Here is a 13,978-nt window from a genome sequence, read left to right on the forward strand (position 1 = left end):
ATCACACCGGTGTGATCGTACGCTTCAGGGACCAGCCAAGACTGATCACACCGGTGTGATCGTACGCGTCAAAGGGTTAAACTGCCAGAATTTTAAAAGACAATATCTCCGTTTGCATTGATCTTTCAGCTTCGTAACTTTGCAGATATTGTTTATGCTCAAACAGCAACATTACACACAAACTAACTTAAAGTGAAATCGCATTGAACCACCCCTTTAAGATTCACAAAAACCAAAACAACGTGTCTACACCAGACGCAAGCGGCGCGATTTGACAAAAGCAAATAGAACCCAGTAATGTTCTCTGCTGTGGATGTAGCGCAACGCGACACGACAAATCCATGACAGTAAACTGCCCTGTTCTGGTCTGACACAAAGGACCATTTCAAATATTCATAAGAGAATCGTGAAAAAATAGTTTCCTCAAAAATATGAAGCAGCACAACTGTTTTCAGCATTAAAATAATCAGAAATGGTTACTGAGCAGCAAAACAGCATATTAGAATGATTTCTGAAGGATCATGTGACACTGAAGACTGGAGTAATGAAAATTCAGCTTTAATCACAGGAATACAGTAGCCTATATGTTAAAACATTCAAATAGACAATTTAAATTGACAATATTTCACAATATTACAATGTTTACTGTATTTAAAAAAAATAAGCCTTGGTGAGCATTAGACTTGTGCCGGTATTCTGTAATGCGATATATCACGGTAATGAATATGCACGATATTGTTATCATGGGCACTTCTAAATACCGTGAATAATTATATATTACAAATTATTCCGAATTTTGAATGCATTTTAAGAATACTTTTCCCATAAACTAGTCAAAATGCACAACACCCCTGTGCACTCTGATGTAAACAAGCGCGGACGAGAAGCACATGGCGGAACACGTGAGAGAAAATATTTTTCTCTACAAAAGGGGGGCCCGGCAGAAAAAGTTTGGGGACCACTGGCCTACTCAAACACACAAACAGTGGAAAAACAATGGCACAATAAAAAAAGACTTTTCAGGTCTATGTCCAATCCCTCACTTTTTCTAGTTAAAATATTTTGAGTAAATATTTTGCCTGTAATTTTTTTTCTCATATCGCAATATAATATCAATATCGCCTGGACAGTGTAAAATATTGTGATATGAATTTTAGCTCATATCGCCCACCCCTACGATATATCATATCATACGTTGTTATGGCTAAAAATGCATTTCTGTCATGATAACTCTCTGAAAGTTTAGCATGGTAATATACATGGCAATGTTAAATTTGGTCTTGTCATAAAATATCTGCTACACTGCTGCTTAGGGCTGGGTAAAAAAAATATTGATTTCCAGATTTTAATCGATTCTCATTTTTATGAAACGATATTGATTCTTAAATCCCAAGAATTGACTAGTCTAGCCTGTTTTCAGCTAATGGACAGAACATTGTAGCGCACCTCCCATCAAATAAATCGCAATAAGCTTTGTGCTTTGTTAGACAAGGTCTCAGATTTCAAATTCTGTCCATTGTATTACAGTATTCAAACAATAAATGCCATTTTGGCACTGTTTAATGTGAGTGACAGATCGCTGTAGAGTCTCAGCTCAAGAGAAGCAATGGTGCGACGCGCACGTGAACTGATCGCTTCCACTTTAATACCAGTTTCAGCATGAAATAAACATAAATAAACATCCGAAGGTAAGTTAAAAGAAAGAGTACAACTTACAGAAAATCCGTATCCATGTAATCGCTCAATCAGTGTTTCAACCACGCCAAGAAATCAAAATAACAGCTTGTAAACAATGTCACGTAACGTCACATTTACCTCAGAAAAAAAAAACATATTCTGTGACCATTAACTCATTAGTCAGCTAGAAAAAATGAACTCTAGAGAGGAGCATTTCGGTAAATATATGCACCATATAACATTAATTATAATTTTTGCTGTTCTTCAATGTTTAATTTATGTTTGCATAAATCCATCAAGTTTTTATGCAATCACCATTTAAATGTTTATATTAAAAAAACGAATTGGAGTAGAATAGGGCTGCACGATTAATCGCATGCGATATTTAACGCGCATCTTATCAGTAAAGCCGGTTCTGTAATCGGCGGTAAATCTCCATCACCTGCGTGCTTTCACATTGAGCAGCATTAACTACACAGAGCCGTTGTTCACTGACGAGCTGCGCCAAACCACGTTCATATTCGCGCGATACGGTATTCGGTATGAACTGGTATACCGCCCAGCACTAGTACCGGTGGTACCGAGTACCCGGTCAACCCGGTTGTTGATGCGCTATCCGAAAGGTGCGCAGATGCGCTCTCTTCATAAAAGCACTGAGACATGGCGACCTCAAAAGGAGGAAACACATCAAACTAACAAACACTTTAAAAACCGACACCCGGATCAAATGAAAGAGTTCAAGCAGGTAAGTTTCAATTTTATTTTTAATATTTCGATCTTCTGTTAATGAATATTATTCCATATTTTAATTTGAATGTCCGTTTGCGTAGTTAGCATAAGCGCGGATAACGCTAATATAATGAGTATTAGAATGAAGTTTCTTTATTAAAGGGGTCATAGGATGCTACATGCACTTTAACAAGTTGTTTGAACTGAAATGTGTGTTGGCAGTGTGTGTACACAACCACTCTATAATGCTAAAAATCCACCCAGTGTTTTTTTTTAATCTGGTTAAATGTTTTCCCCTTTCTCAAATCGAGCCGATCTCAGATGCCTGTCTGTGTGACGTCACACAGTTTATACACAGTTTTGATTAAATGAAAGTACAGTCAAATTTTATCTCCTACATCAACTTACAGTGAGTGAACAATATATTTTTACAACATTAATTATCTAACAAATAAAATCTTATTGTAAAGTGTTTTTAATACTACAGTTTCCATCTATTTGATATACACTTGACTTAAAATATGTGATCTTATCTCAATTTATTATAAAAGGTGAGGTTTGTTATTTACTAAAAAGTTATATTATAGCTGGTGTCAATGATCTAATGTTGCATTTGGTTAGACTCAGCCCATTGCTTTACTTAAGCTGCTTGCATTTTAAGGGCCCGAAACGCTGTTGACATGTAAATAAACGGCCAAAACGCATAAAATGTTTTCTATTTTTAATTGAAGGCAGTGTAAACGTAAATGACTTTATTAATAAAAATAATGTGTTTTTTAATTAGTATGTTTTTGTGTTTTGCTTTGGTACCGAATTTGGTACCGAGAACTGTGGATTTTCACTGGAATTGGTACCAAATACAGAAAGTTTGGTACCATGACAACACTACTTTGAAGTTTAAAATTCAGTCAAATTCACTAGACTCCAGAAACTTAGACAATCAAAAGAAAAATCCCATATATACTGTACGTAAAAATAAGTAATTCTGTTAATAACTACTTAACTTAAAATATGTAATCAACCACCTCTGTGTCATCGGCTACAACAAAGACCATTTCTGACCCATGAAAAATCCTGCCTATAAAATAATTGACAGTACCCAGCACTACTTTGTATTTAACTGCATCATGCAACAATGTGTCATTAGTAGACAAGGGTAGACAGAATGCAAGCTGTCAAGGACGAGCAGAGGAAAAATAAAACAGAAAGATATAGCACTCAAGACGCTGTGTCACTGTCTCACTTTCACTATCTCATCTCCAGCTTTGTCTAGATTTAGTGCTGTTTTTCTCGCTTTGACACAGAGTATATGCCACATGAAAAAAGGGTATGAGAATGGCATGCATGTAAATTGTGTTTTGTTACAACTGCCTGGAGAAATTCAGATGATGCATCTCCTGAAATTAATTACCTCTACTGCAGCCTCATCTAGCCTCAAAACATCCAACTATTATGTCAGGGGTTGATAACCCTCTTGAAATTAAGTTCCATTTTTAATTTGTCTTGTTAATCAATGTGTCAAATCTACAAACAAAAAGCAACAAAAATCAGACTAAACTTCAAAGGTGCATTCACAAGTAGCATTGCACAACTGTTACTTTATGTACTTTATTATGTAATCATTTACATAATATTTATATTATTATAATATTATTTGTTTTATTATTAAACATAAATAAATGTTTTTTTTTCTAATTCTATATATATATATATATATATATATATAATCTGAAACATTAAAGTGTGACAAACATGCAAAAAAATAAGAAATCAGGAAGGGGGCCAACACTTTTTCACACCACTGTATATATATATGCAGTATAACTTTCTTATATAATGCATGCTATTTTAAATTATTCTTTAAATGTTTCCTCTAATAAGTTTCGGACATTAGGTCAAAACACTTAAACCAAGAAACATGACTAAAGGTCCTTGCACACTTAGTCCGAAATTTTCGTATGCGTTTTTCCATTTTTCTCCTATTCGTCATTCTTTCCTATCAAAATGCTTGGTACGGATGCGAAAACGCAGAAAAACGAACCTGGTCCGATTTTTTTTATGACAGACGAAAGTTTTGGAGTCAATGTGTAAACTTGATTGACACAACGACATCGTATTTATTTTTTGACATGCTAAATTTTCAGACAAGAATTTTGGATTCCGTGTGCAATTACCTTAAGAACACAAGACAGCATTTCTATAGAAATACGTATTCAGTTTTATCTAACAATTGATTTTCTGAAGTACTATGAGATCAATTTTAGGGCATCACAGTTTGATAAACGTGCTGCACTGTTCTACTGGTCTCTTTCGTACAGAAGCAGCATACAATCATGTACAATCATGATTCGTGAGAGCAATCTAAAAGCGGCTCTATGGCCAACCTGCTCACTTCTCCCCATTAACAACCAAACCAAACCCCACCCAGCATTTCTACTCAGCCCCAGAGAAAAATATAATCGCACAAGCTGATAAAAATCCAATCTTTTCCAAACCCCCGCCCCCAGCTGTAAAAGCTCAGAGTGACGTTCTCGGAGAGGAGGTTTAAAACAGCTTTACAAACACGTTGTGTAAGAACAACCTGAGCCGCATGATGAAATCAGTCAGAAAGGTTACACCACCACAGAGAGCCCCTCATTTCATTTTCCCCAGCTTTTACCAACACGCCACACACGCACTTCTCTCTGTGGAGTGCGGAGTGCCTGTTGACTGATGACCCCCATGAGGGCCACTCATGTAGTGCATAAAAGCACAGGGGCCCCCTAATGGGCCTGAGCAGCTCTTCTCAGTGACAGCCGTCATAGACAAAATTATACACGTTTAAAATGGGTAACTGCCAATCAAATAGAAATTAAAGGAACTGGATTTGAAATGATTATCATTCAGCATTAGTGGAGTTTAACCATTTTAAAATAGTATATGTAATTACAATCAAATCTGAAATCAGACTGATCTCACAGCTCATACTGTATGTTGCATGCAACATTACAAAACCAACCAATGTGCTTCACATATATAAACACAAAAACAACAATCAAATTTTACAGCATTTTGTCTAAATTACAGTAAATCGACCCTGCACTGAACCCAAAAGTTCTCTGATAATAGGCATGTTATGATGAGAAGGGATTTAGAATACTTAATTACATTAAATGATCGTTTACAAAATAACAGTCACTGAAATTTCATAATCTCACAAGATTTATACAGTTAAGCCAGGATAGCATTAAAAGAAAAAAAATGAATTTAAAGGGATAGTTCACTCAAAAATGACAATTCTTTCATTATTTACTCATGTTGTTCCAAACCCGTTTGACTTTTATTCTTCTGTGGAAACAAAAGAAGATGTCGACATTCACTCTCATTTAATCTTTTTCCATACATACTGTCATTCTGCCGAACGTCTCCCTTTGTGTTCCACAGAAGAAAGAAAGTCACAGGAGTTTGAAGCAACGTGAGGGTTCATGAATCACTGATGACAGAATTTTCAATTTTAGATTAACTGTCCTTTTAATGACTTAAATGCAACCACAAAACTAAATCAATATCGACCACGTGCTGTCCACTTCAGTGAGTCAATGAAAACTGCAGAATATAATTTGAGATCTATCAACACATATGATGCATGTGACCATATCAAAAGACAAAAAGCTTAAAATAGCAATAAAAAGCTCAAATTTGAACTTTAACATCATGCATTAATTACTCAACAGAACTGTCACATTAAGTATTACATGTGCACCGCCAGTCTGAAATAATGATTCTGCAGATTGAAGATGCCGAGTATGACCACCCCAAATGCAACGTTATTTAAAAATATACCTGAAAATGGACATAATGTTCTGGATGGTCCCAGTTCAGAGCATCCTTGACTTAAGACAGTGAGACGCACGCGCTTATGTTAAGCCTTTTCCCCCATCACATTACACATCTGGAATGCAAGCTTGCTGGAATTCATCAAGTTACACTTATACAGAATAGATGTTTACATGTTCGGATTTGCACATATATCCTATTTTGCTCTTGGAGAGCACCGTTAATTAAGTTTAAAGAGTACTCACTCACCTTACTGTTCGCACGCAGATGCAGTCAATCTCGCGTCCTGTCCGAGCTCAACTCAACCCGGGAGAAATCTTGACCGCGCATTCCCAAAATTTCCACCAGCGCCATCCAGCGCCGCAGCCAATTCAAGAAGATCTCGCGATAACGAGGTTCTCTACATATGCAGATCTCGCGATAACGGGTTTCCCTTCAGACCAATTTGCTACCATCTGCTGGAGCTAGTTGGTACTGTACGTCAGAATGCCATTACGTAACCGGTTTTGGTTTTGGTTTTGTGTAGGGAGGCGTGAATTCTGAATAAAGCATTTGAGCGTGTTCGCAGTCTAACATTGTGTCATAATCACACAAAAAGCAAACAAAAGAGGGGCTGATGGTCTATAACTGGCACTTTCCATGAACTGAGTAGATGTAGGTCTTTAAAAACTTTAAAAACTAAGTACATTTTGTACATTTTCAGCAAAGTATCAGTCGAAGGACGTGCTTAACGTTGAGAAAAAAGACATTTGTCCACCTCTGGACAGGTTAAACATACAATAAAGTTAAACGATATATCTTCTGTTTTATTATTAAATACAATTATTGTTGTCATTCCAAACAACTGTTGCACATTTAGCCTATTAAAGCTATCACTCATTTATTATTATATGATTTTAAATGTTAAATACAGTAGAAAAGGAGAAAGAAAGACCTAAATGGTAGCACAAGCAAACATCACAACCTTTCAGTTTAAATTAAATTAGGCTAACTTTTCATGCTTAGGTAATTTTAGCAAAAAGTTATTTAATATAAATGTATTTTTTATGCATTTGTTTATTTTTGAGTAATGTAACATCATTTAAAGTCTATTTGTGGAAAAATCCAGTTCTTAAGAATGTAAGGACCAGCTGCTGAACAAAGATGAAAAATGTTATTAGTAGCATACATACACAGACAGATTTTGCTTCCTTATATAAGAAACCAGACCATATTCTGTTTAGGGATAAATGTTTATTTTTAGTGCTTGATCATTTTTGCCTATTATTTAGTTTGTGTGTATATGTCTATCATAAATACCAGTGCAGTCAATTAGGCATAATGTGTCTGGTAACATATGAACTAGCTAATCACAACATGCAGTGATGGGTTTCCAAAGAAAACAGCACACAAAACAATGGGAGAAAGGGCAAAGATGATTCCATTCTCTTGCAAATATGAATCAGTCATTGTTTTTGGGGGTGAGTGCATAAGGTCCCTGTTTGCTGGTCTGTGTATGTGCTTACGCATGTGTACTTGGCCTTCATGTTAGAATATGTATGTTGTTTTTTGTATATATTTATACATTTCTGTGTTGTTTACATATGATGGGCAGGTTTCTTAGAGGTCATCAGTCTCTCCATCAAAGGGGATGTTTTCCAGCTCCATGTGGATGTGGCTGTGCTCCTCATTGCACATCCAACCGATCGGAGTGCGATTGAAAGAAGGCCGACAGCAAATGTTATACTGCAACACAGACACTGGCTGTGGCTCCTCATCAGTTACCTTGATCTCTGGTTGCTCAAAGGTGACAAGACGAGAGGCCTTCTCAAATCCTCCAAAGGGTAGAGCAGTTCTTTTGGATATAAAGAACAAGAAGATGATCAGGTAAAGAGCAACTGTTTCAATATTGAATTTTTTGGCTCATAAGTTGGGATTTTGAAAAAATGATATTAGTACTTGTTGAAACTCTTGTACTTGGGAAGTTCCTTGTGAACTTGAGGCCCTGGCATTTTCAACTTCATGGTTTCTTTAAGTTCCTCATCATCTTTCATAGCACGTTCCCATGGTGATACATATGTTTTTACATACTCACGACGTCTCTTTTCCTTCTCTGCCTCAGCATTTACTTCCTCTACTATAGAAGAACAGAAAAACAAAAATCTTTCCATGCTGTAGTAAATATTGCATAAACTCATCTAAGGTGAGATTTACCTTGAGGTGGCTCTGGTTTGGGAGAGGGTTCAGGTGGAGCAGTCATTTCACATCCCAGAGAAGGAGCCAGATTCTGAAGGTTTAGCTACAAAGGCATGAGAAACAAAAAGAAGATCATTCTGTTTGTTTAACATTGTTTAAACTTGTATGTAGTTAGCAGAGTATTTAGAGAAAATGTGAATTCTCTTTCTTCTCAACAATTCTCTCAAAAATTTCTCACAACTCAAATGACTACTTCTTTTATTTATATGACAAGCAGCCATGCAATAAGGTATAATGGTGTTCATTATTCCAAAACAAATCCTTTCAGCTTTTTAGAAGACCCTTTAGCTGCGTGTTGGATCCTGATATCACACTATAAACCTCTATTTCCTATAAAAGCTTTTGCTTTTCTCATGCCTCTTTTGCTGACCAGGTTCTCATCACTGACGATGAATTTCTCCACCCTCTGCTGTCTCATCTTGAACATTTTGGAGCCCTTGTTCTTCATGAGGGACAGCTCCTCCAACATCACATCTTTAGGGGCTTTGATTTTGGTCCCCAAGTCCAGTTCAGCAGCTTCAGCATCCTCATCTTGCTGGTCTGGTCAAGATCAGTGTTGTTGGGAAGGAAAAAGGAGAATTCAATCAGAATCCACACAATCGTTAAAATGACTTTGAAATATTAATAGAATTGACAGCACTAAACATTTCCTAGTGTCTAAAGAAGCTTTTTTTTGTTTTTGAAAAAGGGTTCTTATCTATTCTATATAGAAGCCCTGTACTCTTTCAGTTTAATTATATTCCTTCTCAACTTTAATATCAGCTATTAAACCTGGAGTCAAGCCACATCCGACACCAAAGAGAAGGATGCTGTGCTGAGCACTGCTTGCATTACCTTGTTAATCAGATCCTTGGCTCAGCTTCAGCAGTATGTGTGTGAGAGTGTGTGTTTTTGAGTGAGCTTTGGGAATTGTGAAAAATAAAGAACAAAGCAGTATGCACATTCAGAGATTTTGAATCTTATTTATAAGTTATACAGAGCAAATTGAGGGCCATGGTTAAGCTTTTAACAGCTGTGTAATTATTCAGACAAACAGCAATGTTGTTTTCAAATGAATAGTTCAATAATCAAAAACTAAATATTGACTAGCTTACAGTTTAGACACATTATTGTTAGTTACTTTGTTTACTTTTGCTCCACCATTGAAAAAATTAACAACTAGAGTCAAAGAAAAATCAACTTGTGTGTCTCAGAGCAACACAATCATCAATGAATGGGTGTTAAACAATATGGTTAAATGAATGATTCAATGACTCACACATAAAGACAGTGACTGCATCTCAGAAGGTATTACTTTTGAATAAGTAATTACTTTGTGACCGTTAAAAAGTATATTCTATGTAGTATAAATAGTATTGAATAAGGGGTGGGCGATATACCGGTAGACACAATTGACCAGTAGAATATATCAACTGGTAAAGATTTTTGACTACCCTGTTGAAAAAAACAGCATAGGACCAGCTTAGGACAAGCACATGACCAGCACTTGACCAGCTTAAACCAGCTCATGACCAGCTAAGGACTAGCTTAAACCAGCTCAAACCAGCAGCCATGCTTCAAAACATACCTAACCAGCATATGCATATGCAACAGGGTATCGTCTCTATTGTAGTTACACACTCACATGACGTTGCTGTGCTACGTGGTCACGAAAACCTATCGTTTGCATGCGTTTTTAAACAATGCAGTTTAAAAATAAGTGACTTTAAGCCACTGAAATGTAATCAGCTGTGAAAGAGAACTTATTTTGCTATATGTGCGCACTGTCTGAGAGACTGTTTCTTAGCGCTGTCAGAGAGGTGCGTGCATGTGAAGATGGTGCTTATAGAACATAGAAGTATTGAACAGAGTTATTTTTGCCTCTTTATATGCCTTGAATGGTTAAAAACACAAACTTGTATGTGTCAGAAGAATGCCCATCTTTGCAAGTATACTCATAAACACAGTAATTTAGGTCTTAAGTGAAAGCAAACAGCTGAGAAAGAAAACATGTGTAACAGCATATTGGATCTGGCAGCTCTTAAAGTGACAGCAGTCTAATATTCCTGCTTTGTGTCATTCATGCTAATCAAACAACAAAAGAGAAAACTGTTTGTAACTTAAGTAAGAAGAAATATATATTTAATTTACACAGTGAAGAATATGCAGTGCTTTTATACATTTGATTACTTTGTAGTTTTTTTGTCGTATTGCTTGTAATTAGTTTCTTAATCTTATTTAATAGCTGACTGTTTACTTGTCTTCAGTGAGCTTGGTTTTTCTTTTTTTAAGTTAGTTTTTTTGTGATATTGACACTGGTCACAATAATTATGAAAGTTCTATCGTATCAAAAATGTTTATATCATAAAGACCTTATTCAAAACAAAAATAACTATATTGTGATATATATCATTACCGTGAAATAAAATGACTCATATCGTGATATACTGTAAGATTTTGGTCATATCGTCCACCCCTACATAGAATGAATGAGATCCAAATGTACGGATGTACATTGTCATGTGACTTACAGTATCAGTTGTGTTGCTTTACTGCCATTCACAACTCTTCTCCTTTGGCATCATAGGATAGTAAAATGTCCATCTGGGTTTTTCCTTTTACTACAAATTCAGACATTCTACTCTTTTTACACATTGTTCTTGTATGCATATTCAGATGCGGCATATAAATCTGTTATAAAATACTGTTTCTACAAACTTTTTTTCGCCTACTATATAGTAGATATGTAGGCATATATGGACACAGGGAGTCACAAGTGTTTTAAATCGGTCCAATTAATGATTCAATGACTCACTCATGAAACTTTTCACTTGTATCGATGTAAGCTGTCACTGCAAATCCACCAACACTAAAAGAACAATCAGTCTAGTCTAGTCGAGTGGAGTGATACAAACAATACAAATCAAATTTGAAGACTGGAACTAAGTGTTTGCATAAACACACTATGAAAAACACTGTATATTTGTCCCAATATGTGTATGCGTGACAATCTGCTGAAACAGACTGAAGTGAAATTATTTGAAGTTAATCTCTGCTGAACAGCTCTTCATATTGGCAATAATTTTGCTGTTAATTTATCTGGCTCTGAATCGCTAACCGCAAGAATGTTGTTCTGTAAACAAACTGCCCATTATGAGCACACTGCCAAGCAGATGAAGTGGGAGAATCTAGTACACTAAACATGCCTTCACACACAGACAAATGAATACACGGCACCTAATAACTGAGCTGCTCATTAGAAGTCACACAGTTTGACGATGTCTTTGAGATTTTGCTCTCTTTAGCAGAATAATTGGCCAGCTTCATACTGCATAGACTAACCGCTCATTACACTGGTCTTCATATGACCGAGGTATCAAAGCTGGGATGAGTAATTGCATTGCAACAGCTCCTCAAACTGTGGGCATTGATAGCCCATGACTCCGACACAAACAAGAACATTATAACATGCTGGTCTAGTTCAAATGTGACATTTCTCTGAATCTAATGACAATGCATTAAAAAACTATTCAAACTGTGACTATTCTTAGAAGCTGAGACCCAGACACTCATTTTAACGTCGTTTGCAATATGTGCTTATGCAGAGTGTGTATATTCTTTCTTTTTGAGCCTCTGCTTCAGCATACAGTACCAATCAATTAAATGTTCCTCAGTGGGGATTTACACTTTGAGAAAGTTATCGAGAGCCTGGAGGTTGTTTGGCATTTCTGGCTCTGGCTCTTTATGTTGACACCGGCCACTAGTGAGGGCTTTGGTAATTACGTGTGACATTTACAACACTCATCTGGTCATCACAGAATATCACAAGTGAGCGTTCATCCAGTATTATGTCCATGGTGCGTGTATTTTCACTACAAATGTGTATGTGTGACACAAAGAGACACCACTGACCATGTTGTGAGATGTTTGAGAAGTCTGTGATGATTTTTGAAGGCTTCTTCCTCTTGTTGGTTGGAGCAGGTGTTCCAGAGACAGGCATGGCTGCAATCTGAGGGAGGAAATTAAATCTGAAATAAACTGGTTGGGGAAGATGGGGGAAAATGCCAGGTGCATTTACTGACAAATTGTAATATATGTAGGTGTGAGTTTTACATGATCATGCATCATCCAAAATAATATTAAAGAAAATCAGAATGATAAAATAAAAGGGTAAAACTAGCCTAGAATATATGAAATGCATCCGATATCATTTTTAATATTCTGTAAAAATTGTAACAATCTTATCATTTTTAATAATTTATCAAATTAAGAACACTATTTCTCAATGAATTCAAATGTTTATTACATTAAATTATTAAAAAGACCAGCCAACAACGTGCCACAAGGGGTCTTCTGCACCAATTCTGAGGGGTTTATTTTACCCCAGGAGTCTCACTTTACCTTTTTTGCTTTAAAATAAACTTACCAAAAAAAAGAAAGAAAGAAAGAAAGAAAGAAAGAAAGAAAATTCTCCAATGTTTAGGTTTGCTATTTTTTATTTTGTGTTATTTTATTTTTAATTTTTTTTCATTTTAAATTTTTTTTAATTTTTAATTATTTAGATGAAGTAAAACTAGGAAGACATATACAACAACAGTTAGCTTTGTATTTTTCTAGTATGGCTTTCTATTCCTGATGACTGTTTTTGCCTGAATATTTAAAGTGTCCAGTTAATTCTGATAATATTAACAACATGTAACGTATTTTTAAATTACGGTCAATTGGTAAAACTTTAAATTCCAATACAGACACCGGTCTCTTGTTGCGAAGAGGGGTATTTTTGTTTTAGCACACCCACCGTGTTCAACTGGTCAGCAAATTCCTCAAATGTCCTGCTGAAGCGTTGCAATGGTAAGCCTTAAGTAGTTTGAACACCATATTAAACACATTTCTGAGGAGCTGTGAGAAAACATTTCTGCATTTGAACTTCCAAAAATAAATAAATAAATAATAATAATTCCATAAGGACCTCACATTTAAATCATTAACAATGACATACATACATTTAAATAGGAAAATGTGAATGTTATTTATTTTTATGTGTGTTTCTGTATAATTAGTTTAGCATTTTTATATGTTTATGTGAAGAAGATCCAGCGCAATGTCAGTGTTTATTAGATCTGTGTGATTTATGATATGCAGCTAGCTGCGGCTCTATCCAAGAACAACATATATTTTTACAGTTTGCAAACAATAAATCATCTTAACATACTCTAACCCCTCAATACCAGCCTGTCCAGATTAAGAGCTCATTATAACATTTTATCACCTGCATTTCTCCCTGTGCAATCAGGACAGCCAAACAGCACAATGATTCCTCTTACCTGTGACCAAAGAATCAATGTTTCAGAAAACAAATCAAATCACAGTTTGAATCAAAGGTTCCCAGGAGAACTGTTGAGGTTAATCCTGTTTCTTAGGGTTGGCTAGGATTCCACCAACTACTGCTCTCTTCTACATCCCAGGAAGAGTGAAATCCTAGCAGCGTTTGGGACAGGAGGTCTTTGGGGAGCGGGGAGTGGGTGTAGTTCAGTGTGTTACA

The 13,978-nt window shown here is 36.0% G+C and overlaps 1 protein-coding gene across 2 annotated transcripts; it reads right to left on the bottom strand.

Moving 5' to 3' along the window:
• Positions 1-7,459: 7,459 nt before the first annotated feature.
• On the bottom strand, positions 7,460-13,978 carry LOC107706866 (myozenin-1-like). Of its 2 annotated transcripts, none has more exons than XM_016510697.1 (6): positions 13,761-13,978; positions 12,349-12,445; positions 8,828-8,997; positions 8,416-8,500; positions 8,161-8,335; positions 7,460-8,056 (listed from the first exon to the last, which is right to left on the bottom strand). In XM_016510697.1, exons 2-6 carry the CDS (start codon positions 12,434-12,436, stop codon positions 7,822-7,824), a joined length of 753 nt encoding a protein of 250 aa, XP_016366183.1. In that variant the 5' UTR covers positions 12,437-12,445; positions 13,761-13,978; the 3' UTR covers positions 7,460-7,821. The 2 variants fall into 2 exon arrangements, with proteins under 2 accessions (XP_016366183.1, XP_016366182.1); XM_016510696.1 differs by having other exon boundaries at positions 8,161-8,338.

This window comes from Sinocyclocheilus rhinocerous, unplaced genomic scaffold (genome assembly GCF_001515625.1).
Source record: "Sinocyclocheilus rhinocerous isolate Xijiao unplaced genomic scaffold, SAMN03320098_v1.1 scaffold144, whole genome shotgun sequence".
Taxonomy (NCBI): Eukaryota; Metazoa; Chordata; class Actinopteri; order Cypriniformes; family Cyprinidae; genus Sinocyclocheilus; species Sinocyclocheilus rhinocerous.

Coding starts and splice junctions, on each gene's coding strand:
- LOC107706866 (XM_016510696.1), bottom strand. CDS start 12,436: ATGCCTGTCTCTGGAACACCTGCTCCAACCAACAAGAGGAAGAAGCCT. Junction 8,998..12,348: donor CTCAAACATCTCACAACATG/GTCAGTGGTGTC, acceptor GATCTTGACCAG/ACCAGCAAGATGAGGATGCT. Junction 8,057..8,160: donor AAGTACAAGAGTTTCAACAA/GTACTAATATCA, acceptor TATATCCAAAAG/AACTGCTCTACCCTTTGGAG.